The 24,169-nt window shown below is 38.6% G+C and overlaps 1 protein-coding gene and 1 long non-coding RNA gene across 4 annotated transcripts in view; one reads left to right on the forward strand and one right to left on the reverse strand.

The window, feature by feature from the left end:
• The window catches only part of BMPR2 (bone morphogenetic protein receptor type 2), a 107,432-nt gene that overhangs the window by 61,034 nt on the left and 22,229 nt on the right, over positions 1-24,169 (forward strand). For all 3 annotated transcript variants that reach the window (XM_064660556.1, XM_064660557.1, XM_064660558.1), the window contains exons 4-6: positions 19,477-19,587; positions 20,025-20,116; positions 22,149-22,379. In XM_064660556.1, coding sequence (XP_064516626.1) covers positions 19,477-19,587; positions 20,025-20,116; positions 22,149-22,379 — 434 coding nt within the window. The remainder of the gene's footprint in view (positions 1-19,476; positions 19,588-20,024; positions 20,117-22,148; positions 22,380-24,169) is intronic.
• On the reverse strand, positions 4,563-8,811 carry LOC135417045 (uncharacterized). Its single transcript, XR_010431878.1, has 2 exons — positions 8,220-8,811; positions 4,563-7,947 (listed from the first exon to the last, which is right to left on the reverse strand). It is a non-coding gene; the product is annotated as an uncharacterized LOC135417045 (long non-coding RNA).

A 24,169-nucleotide genomic window follows, 5' to 3' on the forward strand; every position in this document is an offset into this window, starting at 1 on the left:
ATAAATTCAATGTCATAGTTAGTAGATGTCTTTTGTGACAGTGTACATTGAGGCTTTATTGTGAATGCCTTATACACTCAAGGTAAAAGCAGATGAGACTCCTAACAACAATACTCTTTGCATCAAACAATGCATTGGTGGAAAACTGGACTGTAAATGAAAAAGGGAGCAGAAAGAAATTGTTTTGCTCCATCTCAAGGCAAAATGGAGAACGGACAAGGATGCTGTACTTTTTATGTCTTGATTCAGATGCTGCAATATGCAATGTAATACATGTATACAATATCAACATTATTCTAAACAAACTCTACAGTGCTATTTAACAACACAAATAATTTGAGAAGTAGATAGGAGCTCTCTGGAAGGCAGATTGACATATCAGTGCACATTTGGGTGACATTATCAACAACTGTAGATCAACAGGCTTTCTGATGGTGTAGTAGTAGTAATAGGCTTCTAATATCTATTCCCCAAAAATTTCAAGACTGGGTGCTGTAGCTTTTAACACTTCAGAGAGAGTTAAAACTACAGCACTGTGGAAGCTACACCACTTTAAAGACTTGTGAATTTGTTTAGGTAACTCAGCACAGTATACTGAGTGAGTTAGCCAGGATACTTTACGCTCAAGTCATTGACAAGCAAAATTAAAACGCTATTTATGTTTTGTGGATGTTATACTTGTCTGTGTCCCTGTGCTTTTCCAAACAACGTTTATTTCCTCACCGGCTTTGTTGACGTCCTGCTTTCCCTGTCTTGTCATGCTCAAGGCTCCTTGTGTTGAGCCAGAGTGGCAGAAATGGCTGTGCACAGGCTGCTCCCCGGCTGCAGCTCCTGACAGAGGGCATTAGCTTCAAAATGCTGCAGTTGTATCTCTCTGGGCAGGCTGGAGCTGCTGGGCTTGCTGAGAACACTGTTTCTCGTAACCCCCTTTGTCCTGTGATGTTACCCAAGGAGCATTCCTCCTATTTGATTTTTAGCATGGCTTTACTCTGGATTTCCTTAGCAATTCTGAAATGAATGGAGTTAAAGGAACGAGAGCTCTGCGAAGTGTGGTTATAAAGCACTGGTAGGTGTTGCCAGCTACTACTAATAAATCCCCACCTCATGGCCAGTACAGTAGCAGTCTTTGTCCACAGACTACTGACATAGTAAGAGGCAGACGTGGGACTGGAGCTGTTAAATGTAAAATACAAGATCACTTATAACTATCAGGTCTGTTATTTGCTGTTCAGTGCTATTAGGCTCATCTGTGCAGAATAGTGTTTAGATCATGGAAAACCTTTCATGTATTTTTCTTGCTTCTTAATTAGACTTTTTCCATAAGCCTCTCTTGTTTCTGTCCTGTGTGCTAAGTTTGCTGACAAAAATCTAATCCTGTATCGTGGTTTTGTTGAATGCATTTTACCCCCTTGATTTTAGAACAGATACAATTTATAAAGAAAGCTTTAGGGTTTTGGCACTTGACATACCCTTAAAACAGCCCATTAGCCCGACTGCTTTGCAGTGATACCTGAGTTGCATCTATAGGTCAGCACAATGGGACCCAGCCTCCTCAGAGGAGACTGAAAGTCCAGACAGACTATTAAAATATCTTGACTCTTTACAGTTGGTCATTAATCACAGTTCCTTATTGAGCATTTTTGATAATTTTTTTTTTTATTTATCTGAAAAACATTGTGATCCAGAAAATCCAATGCGATACTTAACATTGATTTCTGGCTGCTTTCTTTATGATGTAGCATATGGTGCATCCTCAGAGAGGATGCTCTCTGGAGGTAAAATGCTAATGATACTTCAATCTGGTACAATGCTAGGAGCTGTAAGTAAATAAAACATTTGTTTTTTAACAGTGTGGTAAGTTGTTTCTAAGGACACTTGAGGAATTACTTTTAAACAAAGCATTTAAAGAGCAAGAATTATGTAGGTTAGCTGTCAGGTGGCTCCTGCAGAGGCTGGTGCAGAGCAGGCAGTGAGCAGAGATAGCCACGTTCCCCCAGAGCCAGGGAGCAAAAGCTGCAGGGCAGCACCCTGCCTGGTTGGATCTGACTTGCAGGCGCTGTAGTCAAAGCCTGAACTCGGGACTGTCTGTGCTTATCTTTGTCTGTATGCACTAAGTGACTGTTCTTTATGTGATTTGATTTCTTTCACAACTGTGCTGTTGGAGCATCTTCTGTTGGTAGTGTTAGAAGAGTTAGGAGCTGTACTGGATAGAAGCTATAGTTTGTCCTTTCCCTCCATTGTATTAGACAAAATATCTGCTTGTGGATGGACACTGGGGATGAGGGTTTTAAATTTGTTTCCCTTACAAAGGAAGGCTAATGTTCTTTGTATTAATCAAGTGAATGGCAGATGCAGGTAAGTGCCTCAGTTGTTTGGATTGTAAACTTGTGACTAACTCTTGAATGCTGAATGTGAAGTTTCGTAACTGGGATCTGTGTCATCCTGGCTATACACATCTCCATTAGTTCTGAAGAATTGAGCTGTCAGGGCTGTTTCGGAGTCGCCTGAGGTGACCTTTTGGCTTTCTGGGTAACAGAACCCGTGTGCTTGAAAAACAAGGAGTTGGCAGAGGATCCAGGGGAACCCACACACACAGGAAAACATCACGTCAGTGTGCTCCTGGTCAGACCCCCGATTATGCACCAACTGCAGGTGTTTTCAAAGCTATCCCTTCCAGGATGGAATAACTGCTATTGTTGCTGTCCAAATGGGAGACATGATGAAAGTATATTCACTAAAATCTCGGTGAAGATTCCCATGAATGTAATTGTACTTCTTTGCAAAGTAGGGATTCAGGTCGATACCAAAAACCTATTTACATTCGTGTTGGTTGTGTAACCAAGAAAGCTTACTGTTGCTAGTAGGGCAGATTAGGGTGAGGGGAATTTGTGAAAAAGTTATAAGGAGACTTATATGAAGTATAAAGAGTAGAGTTCCTCAATCCACAACTACTTCTGTATAGTATTTCTTTGTGTCTTTTCATTTTATCTGGATATTTTGTGGTGTTACTCTTCCCAGTCACATTGCAGTTTTGTTCTTTTTCCATGGTAGGTTTGGGAATGTTCCTTCCTTATGTGTTGAAATAGCTGTTGATGTATACCATTCACCATGATTATTTTTGCTGTTTTGTATTTAATAAATAAAATGAATGGTGCGGTGTTGCTATGGACACTAATACGTAAGCATAGGAGTTGGGAGACCGAGTGTTGTGCCTGTTTTTGTGTGACAGAGACTTTCCCTGTTGCAGTTCTCATTAGGACTGAATTTTGTGATAGGAAGTCTGATTTTTCGTGTCAGCTGTTAGAAATCTGCGGGGTTTTTGTTGTTGTTTTTTAGCTTCCATGTTTTCAATATCAGAATAGATGTTGATCTTTCTAAAAACCAAACATCATCAGATTCATGTAAATAGTCCATACATTTCTTTCTCAGAAGTCTGGTTTGTTTATGAGTGTTTTATTTTTGGGATACTAGATGTATCCCAAAAGATGTATATTCTGTAACACATTTATTAATTTGAAAGAAATCAATATATTAATTAGTCTTAAAATCTGACTTACTGAGTTTTACCTTATTTCAGTTTATTTGTGTAGTACACTTCTAAACATTAGCTGTATAGATACGTCTAGAGGGGAGAAGTTAAGAATTCAATCTCTAAGGGCAAGGAAAGATACTGAGAGAAGCGTGAAGACTTTCTATTGCCTTAGCTTTTCTTTTCTTTTTTTAATGGAACTTTAGCATTTTTTCCTTCCTTTAGAGTAGAAAGGTAGATCTGATATTTTCTGAGAAGTCTGAGGAAGGACTTTTTCTAAGACATCAGTACCAAGTTGCAGAGAGATAGGAGATTGTGATCCAGCTCTTTTAAATTCCTTTGAAGGTTTCAGTGAGGTGGATTCAGTGTTTAAGCACTACAGTTTTGTGCATTTGTTTTAAAGGTTGAGCCTACAAAATACTGCATATATGTTTCTTGGCATTAGGCCAATTATCTCCTAAAAGTTTGTGAAATCTCTATGAGTGATATTAGACAGCTTTTGACTTTGGCCTGGATTTTTGCCTTCCTTTAGACTGGCGGCATGAGGCTCATTTAGAAACTGCTAGTCTGAGACTTGCAAAAAATTCCCTTTTCAGACATTCATATTGACTTCAAAACTATATATACTTTGAGCAGGAGTGTAAGGTATCCTTGCCTCCTGTATAAAAACACTTCTCACTTTTGTAATGCTGTGTGTTGGGAAATAAGTGTGTTGGAGCTGTTGAAGTGAAAGTGATTTTTTTTTCTATGCCAAATAAAAATACTTCTATTTATCTTTGAGTGATGGTTCAGAGCCCTGTCTGTCAATCTGGATGTGTTTGTCTGAAGGAATACCCAGCTGATATGTGCTCTAGACAGCTGGACCATCTATATGGAACCACTGAGATCACCGTTGCTTGGTCATAGTTCTCTTTCTCCTATTAAAGCATTAACTCACTCTAAAAGTAGCAATGTGGGATGCACAAATAGAATTTTAAACCCCAATGAATTAGTACAAATGTTGTAAAACACAAACACAATTTTTATACGTGTATTCTTTTGACCTGGGAGGTTTTACTGTTTAAAAAAAACTAAAACTGAAACAACACACACACAAAAACTTCAAAAAGAAGCAAAACCCAAAACCATCCCCCAGCAGAAAAAACAGACAAAATAACCCACAGGCACGGAGAAAGTACCCACATTCACACCAACATGAACTCGTGACAGGTAGACATCCAAACTGCAGCAAATACAAATTGGTTATATTCTAACTGCTGTTCTGTTTTCCTCCATTTCTATTCTCTGAGGATAAAATTGCAGTGAGTAAGGCAAAATGGATGATGCTGTCTGAGCCACAGTGAATTACACAGAGCCACGTTCTTCCTTTGAATGCAGGTCCAGACACTGCTGCTCCACAATGCTGTGGGAAAGCAGAGAACACTTGGTGAAAACTTACTGCAAAATAAAGCATGTAAAGCCACAGGAATCAGTAATAGATGAACATACAGAAGACACTCGAGCTGTTGTTTGAAAAGTTTTTTTAATGACTCTGAAGAGTAATGTGAGTTCCTCTGCCTCTATCAGCACTGTTAGCAGATGGATGGTGCACTTGTTACCTGTGCAGGGGAAGGTGGGCCGTGCCCCCCACCACACGTGGGTTTGGGGGAGCAGAGCCCTGCACACACCTGCGTTAGACACTCCCAGCTGTGGAGCCATTCACAGCATCTTCGGAGCAAACTAAAAACGTGTGGGGGTGGAATAAACACAGACTGTAAACCAAAAGCATTACACATCTCCGAGGGCTGTGCCAGGCACTCCGGGAGGGATGCTGTTCCCAGGCCTCAGAGCTCCTGCCAGCAGTGCTCCTACAGGCGCAGGGGGAGAGCCAAGGGAGGTGTGGGCTGACCCTGCTCAGCTTTGGAGGGTTAGATAGGAGACAACTTCTGTCCAGCACTAAGGGGATAGTTAGTGAGTAATAACAGTGGGAGAGGATGCATAAAGGAAAAGGTTTTAAACTAATTTAAGATTTCAGTGTATAGCCCAGGTATGCTAACATTAGTTTTCCTGGGTTTATACAGTTAAATGTTTTTGGGAATTTTGGGGTTTTTTTGTTTCGAGTCGGATTTTTTTTTCATGGAGGATTTTTTTTATGTTATTTTAATTAAAACTGAAAACATCAAACTCTGCTGTGGGGAGAAAATTTTCGTAATAGTCTTGGAGTGTTAAATACCTGCTATGAAAACAATAATAATTAAATATTGCTAATGGGGGAAGACTCATAAATTGTGAATCCTTAATTTCACTACATAGTCCAGAATAAACCAAGTGAAATAAGGTACTAAAGATATCAGTCTGAACAGGTTCTCCCAACTCTGCTGACCTTGATCCTACACTGAGCTAGTGTGTAATCTGTAGGAGACTACTCAGAGCAGGGAGTGGAGGTGAGCACAGTCCTACATTTAGGAAGAGTCTGTCTGTCACCATGCTGTGCTTGCTGTGGAACAGAAGTTTCCTATAATATGAGGGAGCACAGCACTAAGTATTTAATTAGCTGAGGTCATATGTCACCTAAATGTTCATCAAAGATATGTGCATTTTATGCCTGCACACTTTACATGTGAATTTATAAGTTGATATTTGAACATAAACTGGTAAATTCGGAGTTTCTTCTAGCAGCCTGTATAAGAATTAAAATTACCACTTTTTAGGAATTTAGAATTTCTGCTTAAGCACAACCTGATGAGTAGCTTAGCACACCCAGGGCCACAGTGATGACAGAAGTATGACATGAATTTCTTCACTGCCTTAATGTATTTGTAATCATTGTAATGGGTTATGTCAGTAGCAGTGTCTTATTCCCCAAAGTGCTGTTGGCACAATGCTGGCTTGTGGTATGATGGAGCCCTTGAAATGAGATTAGAAGGCAGGCTTCTAGGTGGTTATAAAATGAAACAGTTACCAGGTAGGTGCTGTTAAGAGCAAGGCTTTTTCCTCTGAGAAGCAAATATGTTCTTGCAAATGCCGTCATCTTCCAGCTGTAATGTAACTGTGTTTTGATTGTTTGGTAGAAATGTGCTCAAGTACTTGACAACTTGCTATATTATTTCAGTGAACTGGGCTCCTGACAGACCTCTCCTGGATTTGAAACCTTTAAGCAAAGGGAAGTTAAGGAAGAAAAATAGAAAGTGTATTTTGTAAGCATCATGGAACTCAGAGAACACTTGGATTTCCTTTTTGAAAGGATAGATTGGGAAACAGAACTCCTGTCTAAAACAGTAATAGGACAGTACCTGCTCAGAGGCATAACTGGTGTGATTACCTGTCAATTGTTAGAAGGAATAAGCAAGGAAAACAAGCAAAAAAACCCCAGGAAACAACCAACCACCAAACCATAGTTCAGGCTGAAAGCAAAAAGTTAATCGTCAATCATAAATTCTCATTTTTGTCCTGGTTACGCATTTTCACTTTGATGGAGCTTATAGTGATCGAGGATGTCTTAAATTTTGAGCAACCAAACGAGTGTATATTAAGTGTCTTCACTGAAGTGTAGAAATGTTTTGATGGTGTCCATTTGGAAAACAGCAGAACCACTTGAAAACCTCGGCTATGGCTGCATGTACTTTGTGATGGGTTAAAGCAGGAACACCTGTCAGGAAGAAGTCAGTTTCAAGTTTAACTTTATTTTTTTATTTTGCAAAAAAAAGGTTTCTACTTGTTTAATGAGACTTGAGGTTTTTGCCTTTCATTTAACAGGATTTCATGGTACAGTCAGGATTTGAGTAAATCGGATTGACAGAAGACTTCTTTGTATTCAATTTTTTAAAAGGTTGCTTTTTCCATTCTAATTTCAACAGTATCTGTGTAAATAAGTGTCTTATGAGCATATCAGTCTCAGACTTACGGTTTAATTGTACAGTGTCATTAAAACAGCTGAAACCGATGCTCAGGGCTGTGACAGGTTCAGGGATTGATTTCAGAAAATTTTTCATTATGTGGAATGTATGTATAAAGTAGAAAAGTTACAGAAGCCGTATCACTCTCTATGTAAAAGTTTTATTCAATCTGTGAAATTAATCTAGCAATCATGCAGATTCCAACATCATTAGCAAGTCACTTTCATAGGATTATGAAATGTCTCCTCTGACCTATTCAGATTTGTGTTGAAATATTTATTCCTGGTTTGAAACAAGTTTGTTACTGTAGGGCAGACAGAACGTGTTATACAAGTGAAGTCAGCTGTAACACGAATTGATAGCTTTGATACCAGCCTTTGTACTTGATTGATGTATATTTATTTTGGCAGGGATGTTGCCTTAGATATGGTCCTTCCTCCCTTCCCATGGTCTCCCCGTTGGCTTCCGTACCCAGCTCCCTGCTCGGCATAACCGCGGTTGTTCAGCACAGCTGTCGGGGCACTGCTGGGCTGGAACAGGCACCTGGGAGTAGGAGGCAAGGGATGCCTGAGCTGGCACTTGTGCTGTGAGAAACGAACATCAAACGATGTCTGTATTTCATCTGAAATCAAGTACTTAGATCTGTAGAAGGATTTTGCATAAGTGCAAACTAAGGATTACTATTTATCATTATTGCCTTTTTCATCTTCGTGTTATTATAAAGTAATCAGAATAACCTTTGAAGTTAGGGAAGGTACTGTTTTTCCCATTATATAACTAGCTAACATGAAGCACAAAGAGGCAAAGTAACTTACCTAAGATCAGGCTATTCAGTAGCAGAGCCAGAAACACCATCTGAGTTTCTTTTTGTTTTATAATTCAAGTTCTGGAAATTTTTTCTTTCCTTTAGGAAAAAAGAAAGGTCGTTTACGCATATGTGACGTACACTTGTGTGCCCTCATACAGGATGCAGTTTTCTGTTTGAAGAAGGTCGCTCCAGCTGGTGCCTTGGAAACAGAAGCTGTGTGTTAGTGGAGCCTATTGATTTGCTGGGGTCCTCCTGAGGTTAAAGCCTTTCTCCTCTCTGGGCCATTCTCACTGTTTCAGCTTCTGCCCTGCCCAGCGCTGGCCCTGCTGCCTCCTCTCGTCTCTGTTGGCCTTGTCAGGTTTCCACAGCCTTTTCTGTCCTTTATTTCGCTCTGCTTGAGGATGTCTCCAAATCGCTGCATCTCGTACCTGTGAAGTGTCTTTGAGGAAGAGGTTCTTCCTGCCTGGAATGCAGCTGAATCTCTATTTAAGCAAGGACAGGATAGAGGGAAGGAGCCATTGCTAAGGCCTCTCAGCTGTGGAGGAAAGGTGGCTTTCAGCAGGAGGCAGGAGAGGTTCAGCTGCTCCGCTGCCCTCCTCCGCTCCTCCTCCTGGCATGGACACATGGTAGAGAAATGTAACGATTGTTGTTATCTTATATTTACAGAAGACTTTTAAAATATTTTTGAAGTCCTAGAAAAAGAATCTGGTAAAAGTTAGAAATTATATGTCCATATACAGATGATGACTGGGGAAAATAAAAGAGAATGAGGGAGGATTAATGGGAAAATGGGACATGTACTGTCATGTTAGACCCTCTCCTAAACCATGATAGAAAGAGCTGGAGCAGATGCATACCTTTTGGAGTACCACAGGCATTATTTGAATTGGCATTAGCCAGACAAACACAGTCTTTAGTAATTGTGAATGTTTCTAACATATCAGACAGATTTAACTCACAGATCTGTAACATAGACTTTCAAATTTAAAATTGCAAGCCCTTTTGCATATGAGAATGTACACTATACTGAGTTGTACTGGAAGTATAAAAAATGTTCTTGAATTAAAACAAGCAGGAAAAGTTAAGGTTTAGTACTAAAATACTTGCTACACTTGAGGATTACAGTTGAGGATTACAATATTAAGCTGATTTAGGGCATGAGATCTGAAGTACTAGGACATAAACCAAAAGTGCAATGAAAGGTTTTGTCAGAACTTGTTCTCACCCTGTTTGTATTGATCTTGGGTTTACACTTGAAACAGGCTGGCTGACTAAAATTTTGCTATAATTCAGATTTCACTGCATGCTTTGGGAAATGATTTTGAAATCAACACTCTGTGCAATCATGTCCATTAGATCAGTTCATTCTTTGTTGCCTGTTGCTAAGGTTGACAGGAGAAGAGTATTCCTGAACCTCAGAGATGTGCAACATTATTGAGAGGACATGAGTGCTCGTTGTCCCTGCCCACAGCGGAGGGGAGCGCGGAGCTGGCAGGGCAGGAGCAGCATCGGCCTCACTGCCCGTAAACAGGCACCCGCCGTTCCTGCAGGGTGCACCCAGCAAGAGCCTGCTGGGACAGGCCCGGACATCCCACACTGCCTGGGCTTGGCTCAGCCTTCCCACTGAGCAAACGGCTGGCAAGGGGGGGACCTGGCTTTGTAGGAGCGAGGGGAGCACGGCCGACTGGTGAACAGCGTTCCTGGGCTCCAGCGCTCTCGAAGACTTGGAATATGTGGGCGCATGGGATCAGAGCTGCCTTTTCTGAAAGATGAGGGGGGGTTGGTTGCTTGCTTACCCATACAAAAATAGGTGTTTCAGTGTTTTGATGTAATTTTTTGGGCTCTATTTTTAGCGCCTGGGAACGTTACAAACATGAAATATGCAGCCATTGAGCCTGTTGAATTTAAAAGAACTTCAGATGTCTTTAAAGAGGCTCTCCGAAGTGCTCATTTTTTTCCATTGCAGCATATGTATTTTTTGATCCAGTGTTTTACAGAAGCTGGAAGTGTGCCATTATGGTAAAGCTGCTGTTCAGTTTGATAAGCAGTAAGTCCTGTTGGTCCAAGATTAATATAAGGGAATAATGGAAAGGTTGTTCTCAGCCTTTTTATTAAAAACATTTCTCTGACTGTTTTATTTCAGTATGGAAGATGTCCCCAGTATGTGGTTAAGTGCTCAAATAAGCTTTCAGTTACACTTGAAGGCAAGGTTGAGGTGCACTCAAAAGTAGTTTGCCTATGGAAGCAAGGTATTTGTCTTACCTCTCTAGTAATCAAATATTTGTTGATATATAGGGAATTTCAGAGAAAATAATCTAAATTTAGTTTTGTGATTGAATTGCTATTTATTCTATATACATCATGATTATGAGGGTCTATTCAATAGTGTTAGAAATAACACTGAAGATCCCTGAACTCACAGAAAAAAAGGCAGAACAGGAAGTTTTGTTGGGTTTTTACGAACTTGTGAATTCCTTCTGTACAAATGTGACAAGCTGCTAATTCACCTCTTCGTATCTAGTCATCAAAGAAAGAGCAGGTAGGGATTGCATAACCCACTTCCCTGCCAAGAAATTACCACTCATGCTTCATTTTTAAGTTTCATGTATCAGTACAAGCTTCAGTATTCAAAATGAACAAAAAAAGCCAATCTAATCCCCACAGCCTGGCTCCAGACTGGGTGCTTGGGGGCAGCCAGTTCACCAGAGGAGGACAGAGATGCTGGAAAGGATTACACCTCTTGGACTGCCTTGACTCAGGGACAGCGAGGGAGCCCTCCTCTTCAACACAAAGCTCAAGTGCAAATTGCATTTTCCAGCAGCAGATTTTTGAAAGAGAGCTGCCCACTGAAACGCTGCCATCACGAACGACTGACTTCTAGCTGTAGCAGGATTTCTCTGGAGCATGTTATGGGAAATAAATTTTACAGCCCAAGCTGCATGATGTTTTCAGGCACTCAGTGAGGAGGCAGATGGGATCTGTGGTGCATGGTTGCCAGGTTGTGATGTTACTGCAAGTCTCACGAGAGACTGGTGCTTTCTTACAGTCCAGGTTCCACACAGTGATGCGATTATGTGAAAAATGGATTAAAATTTTAGCTCTCCTGATGTGGAGAAAAACATGAAAAGATGTGTCACAAAGGACACCCCATGACAATAAGTATATAGGATTTTATATAAAAAGTATAAAATATGATGATGCTAAGTGCAAAGTGGAAGCATATTGGTGACTGTTTAAATCTTTTCTTCAAATACTGGAATGATTGGAAGCAAGTGCAAATTTTCTGTTTCATCCAAGCCAGTAGACTAAACCCAGAGATTTCTCTTAAGTCTGGGGAAAACATCCATTTTCAATTATGAATGAAAATTGCCTTAGAGTTACTGGTTGGCAGGATTATTCTGCTAAAGAATGTTGCACCATCTCCCACAAAATACGCAGTTCCCGTTGTGTTTTTCATCTACGTGAGCACCAAGTGCTCAGTCCTCTTCCATAGAAGTTATCTTGCTGACTTCATTGTGCCTTCAAGTGCCTTCAAGAGTTCCATGTGAAATAGTGTTCATTACCTTAACTTTGGTTAAAGTACTGAAGGTGGTCACGTTGATAGGCATCAGATACTTACATTTTATAATTCTGTTACAAAATTTGGGCATGGATTTTAATTTTATTAATTATTTGTCAAGTACTTACAGAAGGATGCAGCCTTATTTCTCATGCACAGGCTCATAAATCAGAATTAGGATAATAGCTGTTTTAAAACATGCACCTGTCAAACGTTAGATAAAGAAGTTTAAGGAATAAAGATGTTTAGGAAATGCTATCTTTATTCTTTTCATCCTTCTTAGCAATGCAGAGGTTTAATGGAAAACTGGCAATAGCTCCTGCTGGATTTCATTGTAAAGGACTGTAGAACACAACTTTTAAGGTATTCCAACCTTGTAGTTCCAGCTTAACTAAACTGTAGATTTAAATGCATTTAGTTAAATTGGTGTAGAAGGCCATGTGATGGGATTCTTGAACTATATGATAGTCTGATCTATGCCCATGATATTTTTGTAGACACTATCTTTTTGGATATCTTTTGGTATCTTTTCAGATACTGTTAGCCTACCAACATAGTTTTTTGTTACAAGTTATCAGCTTATTTTTTTTTCTTTCACATTTTCTTCCCTGTGCTGAATAAATTTAGGATTTACATAAAATAGTCGGAGTCATTTTGGTATAATGTTTATATTGGAGGCTTTCTTGTCAGTTGCTCTAATGTGATGAAGACTGAACTCTCTTGCTGCGGGACAGAGGTTCAGAAATGAGGCAGTAGTCAGTTGTTTGGAAAGAAACGTTGATTACTGTGCAGAAAAGAAGAGAGAAAAAGACTTGATGAAGTGTTTTGGTTTGGTTGGAATGTGCTGCTAGAATGCAGTTAGGAATGCATATTCTACATGTTGTAGAGGATTCCTAGAACATGTTTAATATAAGCTTTGTGTAGACGAAAGAGATAAACAGATTGTGATTGAGATCTGTGGGCCTTTGGAAAAGATTGCTAAATGTATGTTTTTTCAAAGGACCACGATCTTACCACTGTCATGAAAGTCATGCAGGGCCACTGTGAAAAGCAATGTGACTTTAAAATCAAAATGAATTGAATACACTTGAAAGGTCTCTTTTCTGATCTGCAGAGCATATTTGCAGTCATCTGCAGCTGAAGGCCACATTGCCCCCACACTGCAGCCTTCCGTCTCATGCTGCATTGGTGACTGAACCATAAGCTTTTCCTCATCCTTCTGATCTCATCCTCAGTATCATTAAGATTCCTTAATGGAAGAGCAACTTCTGCAACAGATTGGCAATGAACATATTGAATCTATCACATCAAAGAAATAGTTGTAGAATGGCGTGAAGACTCTGCTTCTTTTTAAAGTGATCTGTATGGGCAGATCTTTGAGTCTCTGTGTAATCTTGCTGGCTTTGATCAGAGTCCATACAGCTGCAGTTGTTTTGAAAAATCAGATGTTACTGTTGTGCTGTGAAGGTTAAAGGATGGTGTTTTCCTTGCTTGTTCGAGACTAACACTGCTACTTACTTGTGATTTGGCAAATTAAATAAACATTAGTATTTTGGTACATATCAGCTGTAAGACCACTTGGTTTCTGATACACAGCTACCACAAATTCTGTTGGAACATAGGTAGTTATTTTCAAAACTGATTTTAATTATATAGAATAATTGTATGTTTCTCTAAAATGTTTTTATACAATGCTTCTCTAAACTTAAATACACACATATATTTTCTAGAATTATTTACTACTGTGTGACAGATACACAGCTGTGAGTCATTTACATGAAGAGTAGGCAGATTTCTGAAAATGGAATAAAAAGCTTTAATAGCAATATAGAGATCTGGTGGAAATTTATGTGCAAATGTCCTTTATTATATGATCACCACCATGTAAATATATAGCTTTGAAACAACATTCTGAAGCCTAAGGTTTCATATTCAAATGTTTAAATATTGAAAGGAAACAATGTCATTGCTTGCACAGTTTCAAGGCCATATCCTTTTGTGTGTTTATGTTGGGATACAGCCTTTAATTACACAGTCAAATTTTTCCCCTTGGGATTCCTAGTTTTTCAACTTGGTTAACACTTGCTGCCTTTTCTCGTGGCTGTCTTAAGATGTATCATCACAACAGTGATCTCTGTAGTGTCCCAGGGAGCTCTTTGGCCATCACGATGTAAAACCTTTGCTGTGGTAGCAGAGAGAACTTTTCTGGACAGCTTGCAGCTGTTATGAGGAGGAGACTACCCTCCCTTCTCCTCATTTTCCATTCTCTTCATACGTTCTGATTTCAGTGCTAGTATCAGAGCAACAATGTGCTGAACAGTGAAGTAGGAAATACAAAAACTGTGCGTGGGCTCCTCACAGTTTGTCAGCCGGGCTGGAATATTTTACCTTCACAGCATGGACGTCAGTGCTTGAACTGACACAGTAATGGTGGTGGTGGTGAGTTAGTTGATGCTTTACCCAGACTGGCAAGGGAGGGAAGATATATGGGGGGTGTGGGGGAACTGAGGGGATGGTTGTCTGCAGGTTTCACAGTATTTGCTGATGGGAAAGGAAGCTAGAAGAGTCACACATCCCCTCTCTGGCTCCCAGAAAGGAGTTCCGTATATTTACAGACTCTTTTGCCATTGGCTGCTGTTACCTGGTTTTGTCTGTTTTCTCAGAATGTTCTTTCATCATAGGATAAATGCTAATTTTAAAGTATGGAAACAGGAAGCATGAAAAAGAGGCTTTAATTTTTGAAAGTTAAATTACAAAGAAATAAAAGAAGCTTTTTCAAGCATAGGCACAGATTGGAATACTTTTGCATTAATTAATATTACAAGCTTGCATTTAGGGTGGACGAGTTAATTTGAAGGAAAAACACTGTTCTTCCTGATGCCATTAGCACTGTTAATATTCTTCATTCTGTGTCATTCCTGGAGAAGGCTAGGAAGGCAGCAGTTGAACAATCTCCATGTGCAGCAATATGGAAGCTTAATTTTAAAAACTTAGTTTATCAAAGATACTGTATAAGTGCTTGGAAACTATTATGGCAGTGATGCCTGAGAAAAGAGAGAGAAATGCCTAATGTGTAGAAGTGCCTGCAGGGAGTATCCCACGTGCAGGGCTGGGTTCAGCCAGATGACTCACATCTAACCGAGTGCTAGAAGCATTCCCCTTCACGGTGTGCTCTGAAAGACATTCCCAATTATTTGTGTGTACCTTTGACAAAATTCTCTCCGTACACAAGGGATGTTATACTTGGGTTTTTGGAGCCCAAAAATAAGCTCTTGCTTGATGATGAGGTCAGGATGCTTCTGGGAATGGTGGCTTGTTGGTTACCAGCTGCTCCCCAGCCAGGAGGAGGTTGTCTCTGTTAAAGAGTCATGCTTTGTTTCTTTTTCTGATTTAAAAAAAGAAAAGGAAAAAAAAAACTTATGCTGTTTGCTGTCATATTTGTTTGTGATGGGATTGGTGGACTTCAGTAAAATGCTGACTGCTATCAGAATAACTGGCAAAATGTTTCAAGATAGAAGAGTGTATGTGCTGGGTTGTCTTCTAAATGGTTTCTTCGTACTGTTGCTTGTAGAGTCGGTAGCCCTGGGAACAGTGCTCTCCTTTCCCATCCAGCTGGGACAAGATATTGACTGTTAAGGTGTTTTGGGCCTTCCAGTGGTTTCTCTTGGTTTTAATTTTTTGTTGTGGCAGATTTTGACTAGATCAGGGAGCCTAAGTTGAAGCTGGAAAGAAAATCCTCACCTGTACTTAGCAGTGAAAGAAGCACTGCACTAACCTTGCTTTCAGTTACAGTAACGTAACCTGAGGAAGCTCTGCCAATATCTTCTGTGTGCAAGTGTAGGTAGAATTTGTCTCCACAGTCAACTCCTTAATCATTGGATTTTCTAGAGTCTGCAGCTAATTCTGCTCATTATGCCATTAGCTTTTTATGTTAGACATTAGTTTAGGAATAATACTGAGATACCAGCACTTCCAGTCTGAGATTTGAAGCCAGTGTTGGACAATTTGTTTTTAATTCATTTCGTATTTGTCACTAAAGAAAAGCCCAAATATTGGTGATGATTCTGAAAACTAAAATGAGATTCTTGAGTGGTTGTTATGAATGTTTAAAGTGAGTTTATACAGTGACATGGTGAAAAAATACAGAAGCTGTATGGCAGGTGTCCGGGCATTGTAAATAATAAAAGCAGAGTCCACTGATTTGGGGGAGGGATTGTTAAGTTTCAGACCAAGAAAGTCTTACTTCAGAAAAATTTGTTTCTGCACTGTATTGCATCTGGAACTGTTGATAGGAGCTGTAATATCAAATAAACTTTCATATTGAATGTTCTAATTGTAAGAAATCGTGGTTGTTTCAGCCAGGGCTGTAAATTCATGGAAGAAAGCATGAAAGGAAACTTCTATAGATTTTATATCCTTGTTTCAGCAGTGCCTTGCTTAAAGGTCAGTGATTACTTTTATTGACCCACACTGATGTGTCTTTTGGTGACTTAGTTAAAATGCATCTCCAAATAATACCAAGAGAAATATGACTTTTGTGCGTATGTATATATAAAATATGTATTAATTACTTAGAAGTAGATAAAAGAGGAAATGTAAACCCTGCAAATGCCTTGAGAGGTCCTATCTGGCTTTGGCTTCTTATCTAGGTGTTTAAAAGTAAGTATGGTGTAAAAGAGTAAAGATGACATATAACCGAAGAAAAAAGATGGATTGATAAAATTAGTGAGTTAATAAGAGTTTTTTTAAGCTTTGGAAGGTTTTAAAGCTGAGCAGATAAGTGACATAGCCTTTTTGTTCTATTTAAGAAAGATTGATAATCTGACAACATTACAAAAGTTATTGTTGTACAAAGCAGATAAGGGTGGATAGAAATAACACGTTTGTGGGGGTTTGGGAGCTGTCTGGGCTTTTTGTCATTATGGGGTTTTTTTCTGCTTTTCTCTTTATGTAGATTTACAAGCAAAAGATAGTAAAACTGTCCTTGCTGGGAAATGACTGGCTGTCACATGCAGTGTTTTACTCACTCATACTGTTTTGAGCTGCATCTTACCATTCCATTGAGGTGTTCATTTACACTTAACTAAGAAATTTGTAGTTATTCTTAAATTTATAAATGTTGTTCAACAACCTGACAGTAGTAACTCACACTGTAGGACTGACTTGGCTGTTGGAATGTTGACAATGTTATTTTAAAATATTTATAAGAATTGAAAATTAGTTCAAGATTAGCCAATCTAAGATTCATTAAGAAACAACTCTGCTTAAAAAAAAAAAAATATTCTTTTCTCTTGAAGGCCAGGGAGATTCTTTGAGGTTACCTGATGACTGCACAGCTACCCACTAAAGAGAAAAATTCCCCAGAGGGGATAGTACAGCAAGGAAGGAGAAAGCAAGATCGTTTTTCTCTGTATGTTTTTCTACTGCTGATGGGCACAAAACATTTTTATCTAGAGGTTTTCTAGTATCTCTTCAGCCTGCATAATGCCACCATTCACAGGCTTCTATGGGAGGTGTGCCAAGGCAGCCAGAGCTGCTGAAGAACCTGTTGCTCAGGATGCCCTTGCCCTGGGCTATGCTGGGACTGGAGGAGCAGCAAAATCCCACTCCAGGATAGAGGAGGGCCCTCCTGATGGAGGCATGGTGTTAACCCTGTGATTGTACAACAAACTAAAGCAGAGCAAGCAAACTCAGGCATCAGATACCATTTGGCAAACAGTGGTGGAAATGATTACTGGTTACTTGGCAATGGGAAGGTTGCAAATGGCTGTGCTCTAGTTGTGTGGTCAAAGGAAATACAGCTGAGATTATAGCAAAAAGGTCAGTCTCTCACAACCTGCATCTTCTTAGTACACACTAGGCACTGTCTTGAACTGATGCAAAACCTGCCACATTTAATATATATTTTAAAAGATAACCCAATAACATGTAAATTCCATTCATAAAAATAGGAAAGTCAAAATTACCATTTCCCTGCTAGCAGTTACTCAGCTTCTTATATTTGTGTAATGTTTCATAAAGCTTTGTATGATGCAACAGTTTCCTTTATGATGTTGTGATTTTTAATATATATGTATGTGTATGCTTTGAATTCATAATTTAGGTGACAGTTGTAATGTGAATCTTTTAGTCTCCTCGCAGTGGAAGTCAGAGCTCTTGTTCCACATTACAGTGCACTGTGGCAATAACTTACTTTCTTAGTGAACCAAAACCAGTAGTGATGGTATTTCTTTTGACAGAACAAATTTAAATTTGATGGTGTTGTGATTATCACAAGCTCCTTTTATTTAGATGGTGTATCAGATATGAGCTGCATGTTGTTTTTGATAGGTGATTTTTCACATACTTCTGTCACAGCTGAAAATCTCTCTGATATTCTGTTTTACCAGCTTTTTATTATTTTCCCTTGGCATTATGGTTATGTAAGAATGGAAGTTGTTTTCTTTTAAATTTGCTTTCTCTTCTTATCTAGTTCTCTTGTGTCTGTCAACACTGGGCGTTTGAATAAGTGAATCATGTTTAATTTCTTTTAAATGCAATACAAGAAAAGGGAAGTTGTCAGTTTATTCAGCTAGTGTAGACTGGGATAAATTGTATTTCAGTCTCACCTAAAAATTTATCCAATGTTTAAGTCTTGAGTGCATTTTGTATTTTGTGGTTTTAGCATAGTTAGGTCTCATTACAGTCTTTTAAGGAGTACTTTTTGCAATATATAAGACAAGTTTAAACATAGTTCCCAAACTTGGCTTTGAAGCCAAAGTAAATGAGGTCTTGTAGGGCCACATTCCAGTGATTCTAACATCAGAAGAGTATCTGCACTAATAAATTGTTATATTAAAGGGGCTGGATTTTTGTGTGTCTGCAAAAAGCCAGACTGGGGTCTGACATGGGGAAGCATTAAGCTCACTGTTCAAGATGCTAACAAATCTTTTTATGAAATCTTTTTTCCCCACTGAGAGGAAAAAAACCACAAACCCAAAAAACCCCAAACCTGAAAAAGCAAAATACATTTTGACAACAAATCAAATGCTATTTCAAAAAAGACTCAATAAAAAATAATTATTTAATTTTGTTGAGTGTTTTATTTTTTCAGGTTTTCTAATACTCTGCTATAGTCAGTGGAGATACCTCTGTCTTTTTGTGAATTAAGGAGTGAGAATTATGCCAAAAATTAGCTGAGCACTGACATAAATCAAAACCCCAACGTATTTTGAAATATTTGCATAAGTGGACTTATGTATGTTGTATATATTTGAATGCAAAACATTCAGCATTCATCACATTTGCAGCACAATTAGCAAACTCTGTTAAGTTTTTCATCCTGGGAAAAACAATTAAAAAGCCTTGTAAAGGTTACAAACTTGATTCATACAGGAAACTGGACTAAGGCACAGATAGCAGAGCAGGACTGCATCAACTTGGCCTTGTATGGCTGGGCTGAACTTTGCCAGATCAAAATTCACTTTCTGCTGTCGGTGCCTCTCTGTACAGGGCAAGGGGAGACTGGGAAAAGCTGTTGATAAATGTGCTCAGCTGTGTTTTATCAGCTCTTTTGCCATCCCTAGATTTTGAGAGGAAAAACAGTTTAGTGCATTGTCTTACAGTGTACATTTTTCCCCCTCACTGTTGTAATAACAATTACATGTTTATAGTGTTGATTCTTTTGAATTTACAATTAAAGAGTCCTCATCTTGTTTGCTTTCAGATTCTTCTCATTCTTTTCATCGAGATGAGACTATTGTTATTGCCCTGGCATCTGTGTCTGTACTGGCTGTTTTGATTGTTGCTCTGTTCTTTGGATACAGGATGCTTGCAGGTAGGGATTGACAGTCTTTTTGATTTTGTGTTTTTCAGTTGTTCTTTTGGCTATTTCTCAAAGTTATACTTGTCATCTGTTCTCCCAGTCCCTATTATATGCTTGTACATAATGCTCCCCTTTCTCCTCTCTGACACTTTATGGTGGGTGATATCCTTTTCATAACAGTTCAGAGGGATTTATGATTTGTCCAAGCTGGCATTTTGGGACTCATTTTTCTTCCACAAATCATCTGCTCAACACAGCTTAAGTGAGGTGGTGAACATGCTTTATAGTTATTGCCAGTGACTTTAGCAGATATCTGTAGTATATGTAGTACTTGTTATGTCCTTGCCTGCAATATGTATTTCTGCCAAGTCCCAGGTAAGTTGTATTATTTTCATTTGGAGCATGTCAAAAAGGAAACTATCTGATTTGCTTCTCACCCTCTTCCCCAGGAGATCGTAAACAAGGTTTGCACAGTATGAACATGATGGAGGCAGCAGCATCAGAGCCCTCATTGGATCTGGATAATCTAAAGTTGTTGGAGGTAAATGTTCAACTCAGTTTTTAATCTTCGTTTTTTTTCAATATAACACTTGTGGTCATATCATCTTCCAGGTATGGTTACAGAAATGAATGTATCAGTGCTCCTGTAATGTTTTCTTCACAGTTTAAAGAAGAAATAAAAAGAAAAAAAGGGTTCCTGCAGTTTTATTATTTTGTCTGATTTTGTTAGTAATATTGTTGGAATTAGCTAGAACATGTTCTGCCTCAAGAACAAAAGAGAAACACTGGGAGGTAATTGGAATGTGCTGTATTTCAGCCTTGCATCAGAAGATCCATCTTTTTGCTTGACACCACTTGCTCTGAGTACAGTATCAAACTGTAGTCATTTGGAATTCTTTAGTAACATTATTGGAATATCAAATGTACTGTAGATAGGGCAGTATATTTCAGTAGTGGTGCATTTATGTATAGTCATTCTTCACTGTGGGGTATGATCTATCTCCATGGCAACTAGAGGCCAACCAGAACTCTCTACTCAGCTTGGTGTTAGATGTATCATCACAAAACTGCAAAATGCTGTGCTTCCAGTTGGAATGCTTGATAGAACATATGGAATTTTAAAAAACTCTTAGCCAGAAATAAATGAGTAGAATGGCTGAGATGCAGAGAGTGGTACTTTCTTCTTTTTCCCGGTAGAAACCACACCTAGAGATGCAGACATGCAGTGTGGGCTGTGCTAATGGTGACAACAGACTAATCAGCAAAGAAGCTTCAGTGCCTTCTGCCATCAAAAAAGTGTTTGAGGCAGAGTTTACAGGAGTTTAACAATGTGTGTTTGTAGAAGTGTGCAAAGCCCCACATGAGAGTACTTGTACTGATATGCAGTCTCTTGGAGAAAGCAATGACTGCATTGGTAGAGAGATCTGCTGTGGGGTCTTCTGTCCTGTTTCTTGTATCTGAAGGAGCTGACTCCTCACCCCCAGTCATAGGGTGTTGCAGGACAAATGTCTTAATCTGTGCTTGCCTTTTGACTCTCTGTGGGTAGAACATGTTCCAGGTTTGTACCTGGAAGTGACTTGCTGCTGCTTTGCAATCCACTGACATGAAAGGACTGAGAAACGAAAAGTCTCTCCCTTAAATAATACTTTCATGTTGAAAACTTTCCTATCAGACAGTTTTATCATTTTTAGAAACATTACTTTTGTTATCTGTTCTGTTTTCCATTCCTGCTTCATTTGTAAGAAGTATTTAAAAAGTATTTAAATTTAGAAAGTAGAAAGATGGTTCATGAAATCCTTACAGTTCCATGTATAGGTATTCCTGAAAAATATTTTAATTCAATAGGTGCTTAAATTCTTAAGTAGTTAAAATCTTTTGAGCTTTAGAAATTAGGACTTTTCCTGAAGGTGGTGCTGCATTTTGGTTTAGGGCAGAGATTGCATCTTTCTTCTTCAGTTGCCATGGAGATGGGAAAGGCCATTCTGTGAAGACTGTCTAGCATAGTGGGGGCTAGAATAAAGATTCACAGGTAGCCAGGAATAAATTGTTCCCTTCTGTTAAAACCTGTTTACCTCTTTTGGTATCTATTTTGCACTATAAATGTGTATTTTGTTATTACTAACCTAAAAAGCACAGCTTATAAACTGTCCTAAACCTAAAATGTTTACCTTGATGTCTGTGATCTCTGGAGTGAAATAAAATTGATCACATAAAAGCTATAAACGTTTAGTAGGCAAGAGTTTAATAAAAGAATTAACATCACAATAGACATGTATTTTATTGATTCTGTATATAAAATTGCTGAATAGATTATTTATTATATATTTACTGGCTATTCAGACTATAGATCAATTTAGTAAGACCCACACTGGCCTGTGCTGAGTTTTCCAGCTCCAAAATAGCTTTTATGACAGCATTCTAATTCTGGTTTTCACTGCAAAGTATTTACCATCTTCACTACTTTTATAGCGCAAGTCAGTATAAAAGTCGGCATACAATTTTTGTGGAGTGAAAACTTGGGTTTTGTCTTCATCTCTTATTTAGTGAACTGATTATTGACATTTTTTTTGCAGCTGATTGGCCGGGGACGATATGGAGCAGTGTATAAAGGTTCCCTAGATGAACGTCCGGTTGCCGTGAAAGTATTTTCTTTTGCTAATCGTCAGAATTTTGTCAATGAGAGGAACATTTACAGGATTCCACTGATGGAACACGATAACATCGCCCGCTTCATTGTGGGGGATGAGAGATTCACTGCCGACGGCCGGATGGAATATTTATTGGTGATGGAATATTACCCCAATGTAAGTGCTTCGAAGGAATCAATTGGCTTGGTTTAGAATCCTAAGAATAGCCACATAAAAAGGATGTACTTAAGTTTTTGTCAGTGCTTTTCATTGCTCTTTCTTGCTCAGTAATGTAAAAATAATCCATATAAATTACAATTTTAATGAACCTTAATGTGGTTTACTGTAATAGTCTTTAAGATTTCTCAGTTAGTGCTACCAAACGTAGTCTTACAAATTCTTAGCTGTAGTATTTGGTCTTGGTTATGGTGCAGGTATTTTTAGTCAGTTCCGTCCTTACTCAAGAACAGAATTTGGAGAGTTGTTTTTACTTAAAAATAATTTTATAAATTTAAAACTTTTTAGTATTAAGACATTCTATCTCTCTTATGGTAGTTAATGACTTCAGTAGCTGCAAATAGTGGATTTTTTTACAGTGAAATGTAATAGATCCAGTATTTTTGTCAAACTAGTCTGTGGTACCATAAATCGTGTTGCCTTTTTATTCTGTTATCTGTTGTACAGCTTTCTGTGACATACTGTATTTATTTTTCTGTACCATGTACTGATGAGGTAGTCCTAAGAAGGCAGCCTTACTTTCCAGAACCATATCTTCAAATCTCCTTAGCTAACTGAATGCTTACATCCCTTGAATTCATTGAGTTCCTAATGCTCTGTGTGTGTGTGTACACAGAGAAACAAAAATATTTTGAAAACACACAGTATAAATCATCAAATGTAATGTATATGGGGGTTATGTATATGAAAATGCAAAAAAAATTACCTTTCGCAATTTATCTTGGGCTTTTTTGCCTTTGTATGGGAAAGAACTGTAGTTATTCAGTAAACCATTTTTTTAATGAGCTTTTTGCTCTCAAGTAAGCCAAGTCCTATTGTATTTCCTCCAGGGTGTAAAGGTGATGGCTGAAGCCTGCTCTGTTATGGCAACAGTAGGACAAAAGCTGCCTACTTGAGTAGCAAGAAGGAGCAGAACAGTGATAAGTACCAGTAATGATGGCCTGTCTTAGGGGTTTTTAGGTACATACCTAAATATGGGTATGTATTTACACACACACACATATATATATTATATACAAATTTAAGGCAGCATAGCACAAACATATAAAGAGTATCTTAACTGAAACTTTTAAGTGAGGACACACTTGATCATGTCAGCTTGTAAGAGACAGGCATCTAAGGAGATTGCAGAGACTAGAAATGACCATAAGAAAGGTCAGTTTTGCCCATACCAGATGGACGGTGGCAAAGCACATCAGCTCTGGCAGAACAGGCTAATTTTCAAGTAATTGAGTTTAGTGAAATCAAGTGAATATTCTGTTCCTGTGAGGGTATAGCATAACTGTCTTCACAGGTAATCTGGTTTTGCTGTTTCTTGAATGAAAGGATTTTTAGGTGAAATGTACTTTGGTTGAAAATAATGTCTCATTGCTTATATGAACAGGATCTGATTAAATGCACAGATGAGGCTTATGACATCATGTTATCAGATTTTTTCTCAATATGGTATTAAGAACAGCAAGATTAGCCTAAAATCAATCCACTGGTTGTTTGGAAGTCATTGGAAAAAGTGCACAGCAGGTGTAATTAATGCACAGTGTGATCCTTAATTCAGGAGCAGATGTTCTGCTGTATGTGGAGTTAACAGCAGAGAAGGAAGCCTGCTGTGGCAGCCTCACTAAAAGGGAATTGCAGCATTCAAACTGGAACCATAAATCTGATTTCAAAAAGGACTAACCTATACAAGATGTGCAGGTGAAATATTCCCCACCCAAAACATCATTCCCCAT

The sequence above is a fragment of the Pseudopipra pipra genome, chromosome 7 (assembly GCF_036250125.1).
Source record: "Pseudopipra pipra isolate bDixPip1 chromosome 7, bDixPip1.hap1, whole genome shotgun sequence".
NCBI lineage: Eukaryota > Metazoa > Chordata > Aves > Passeriformes > Pipridae > Pseudopipra > Pseudopipra pipra.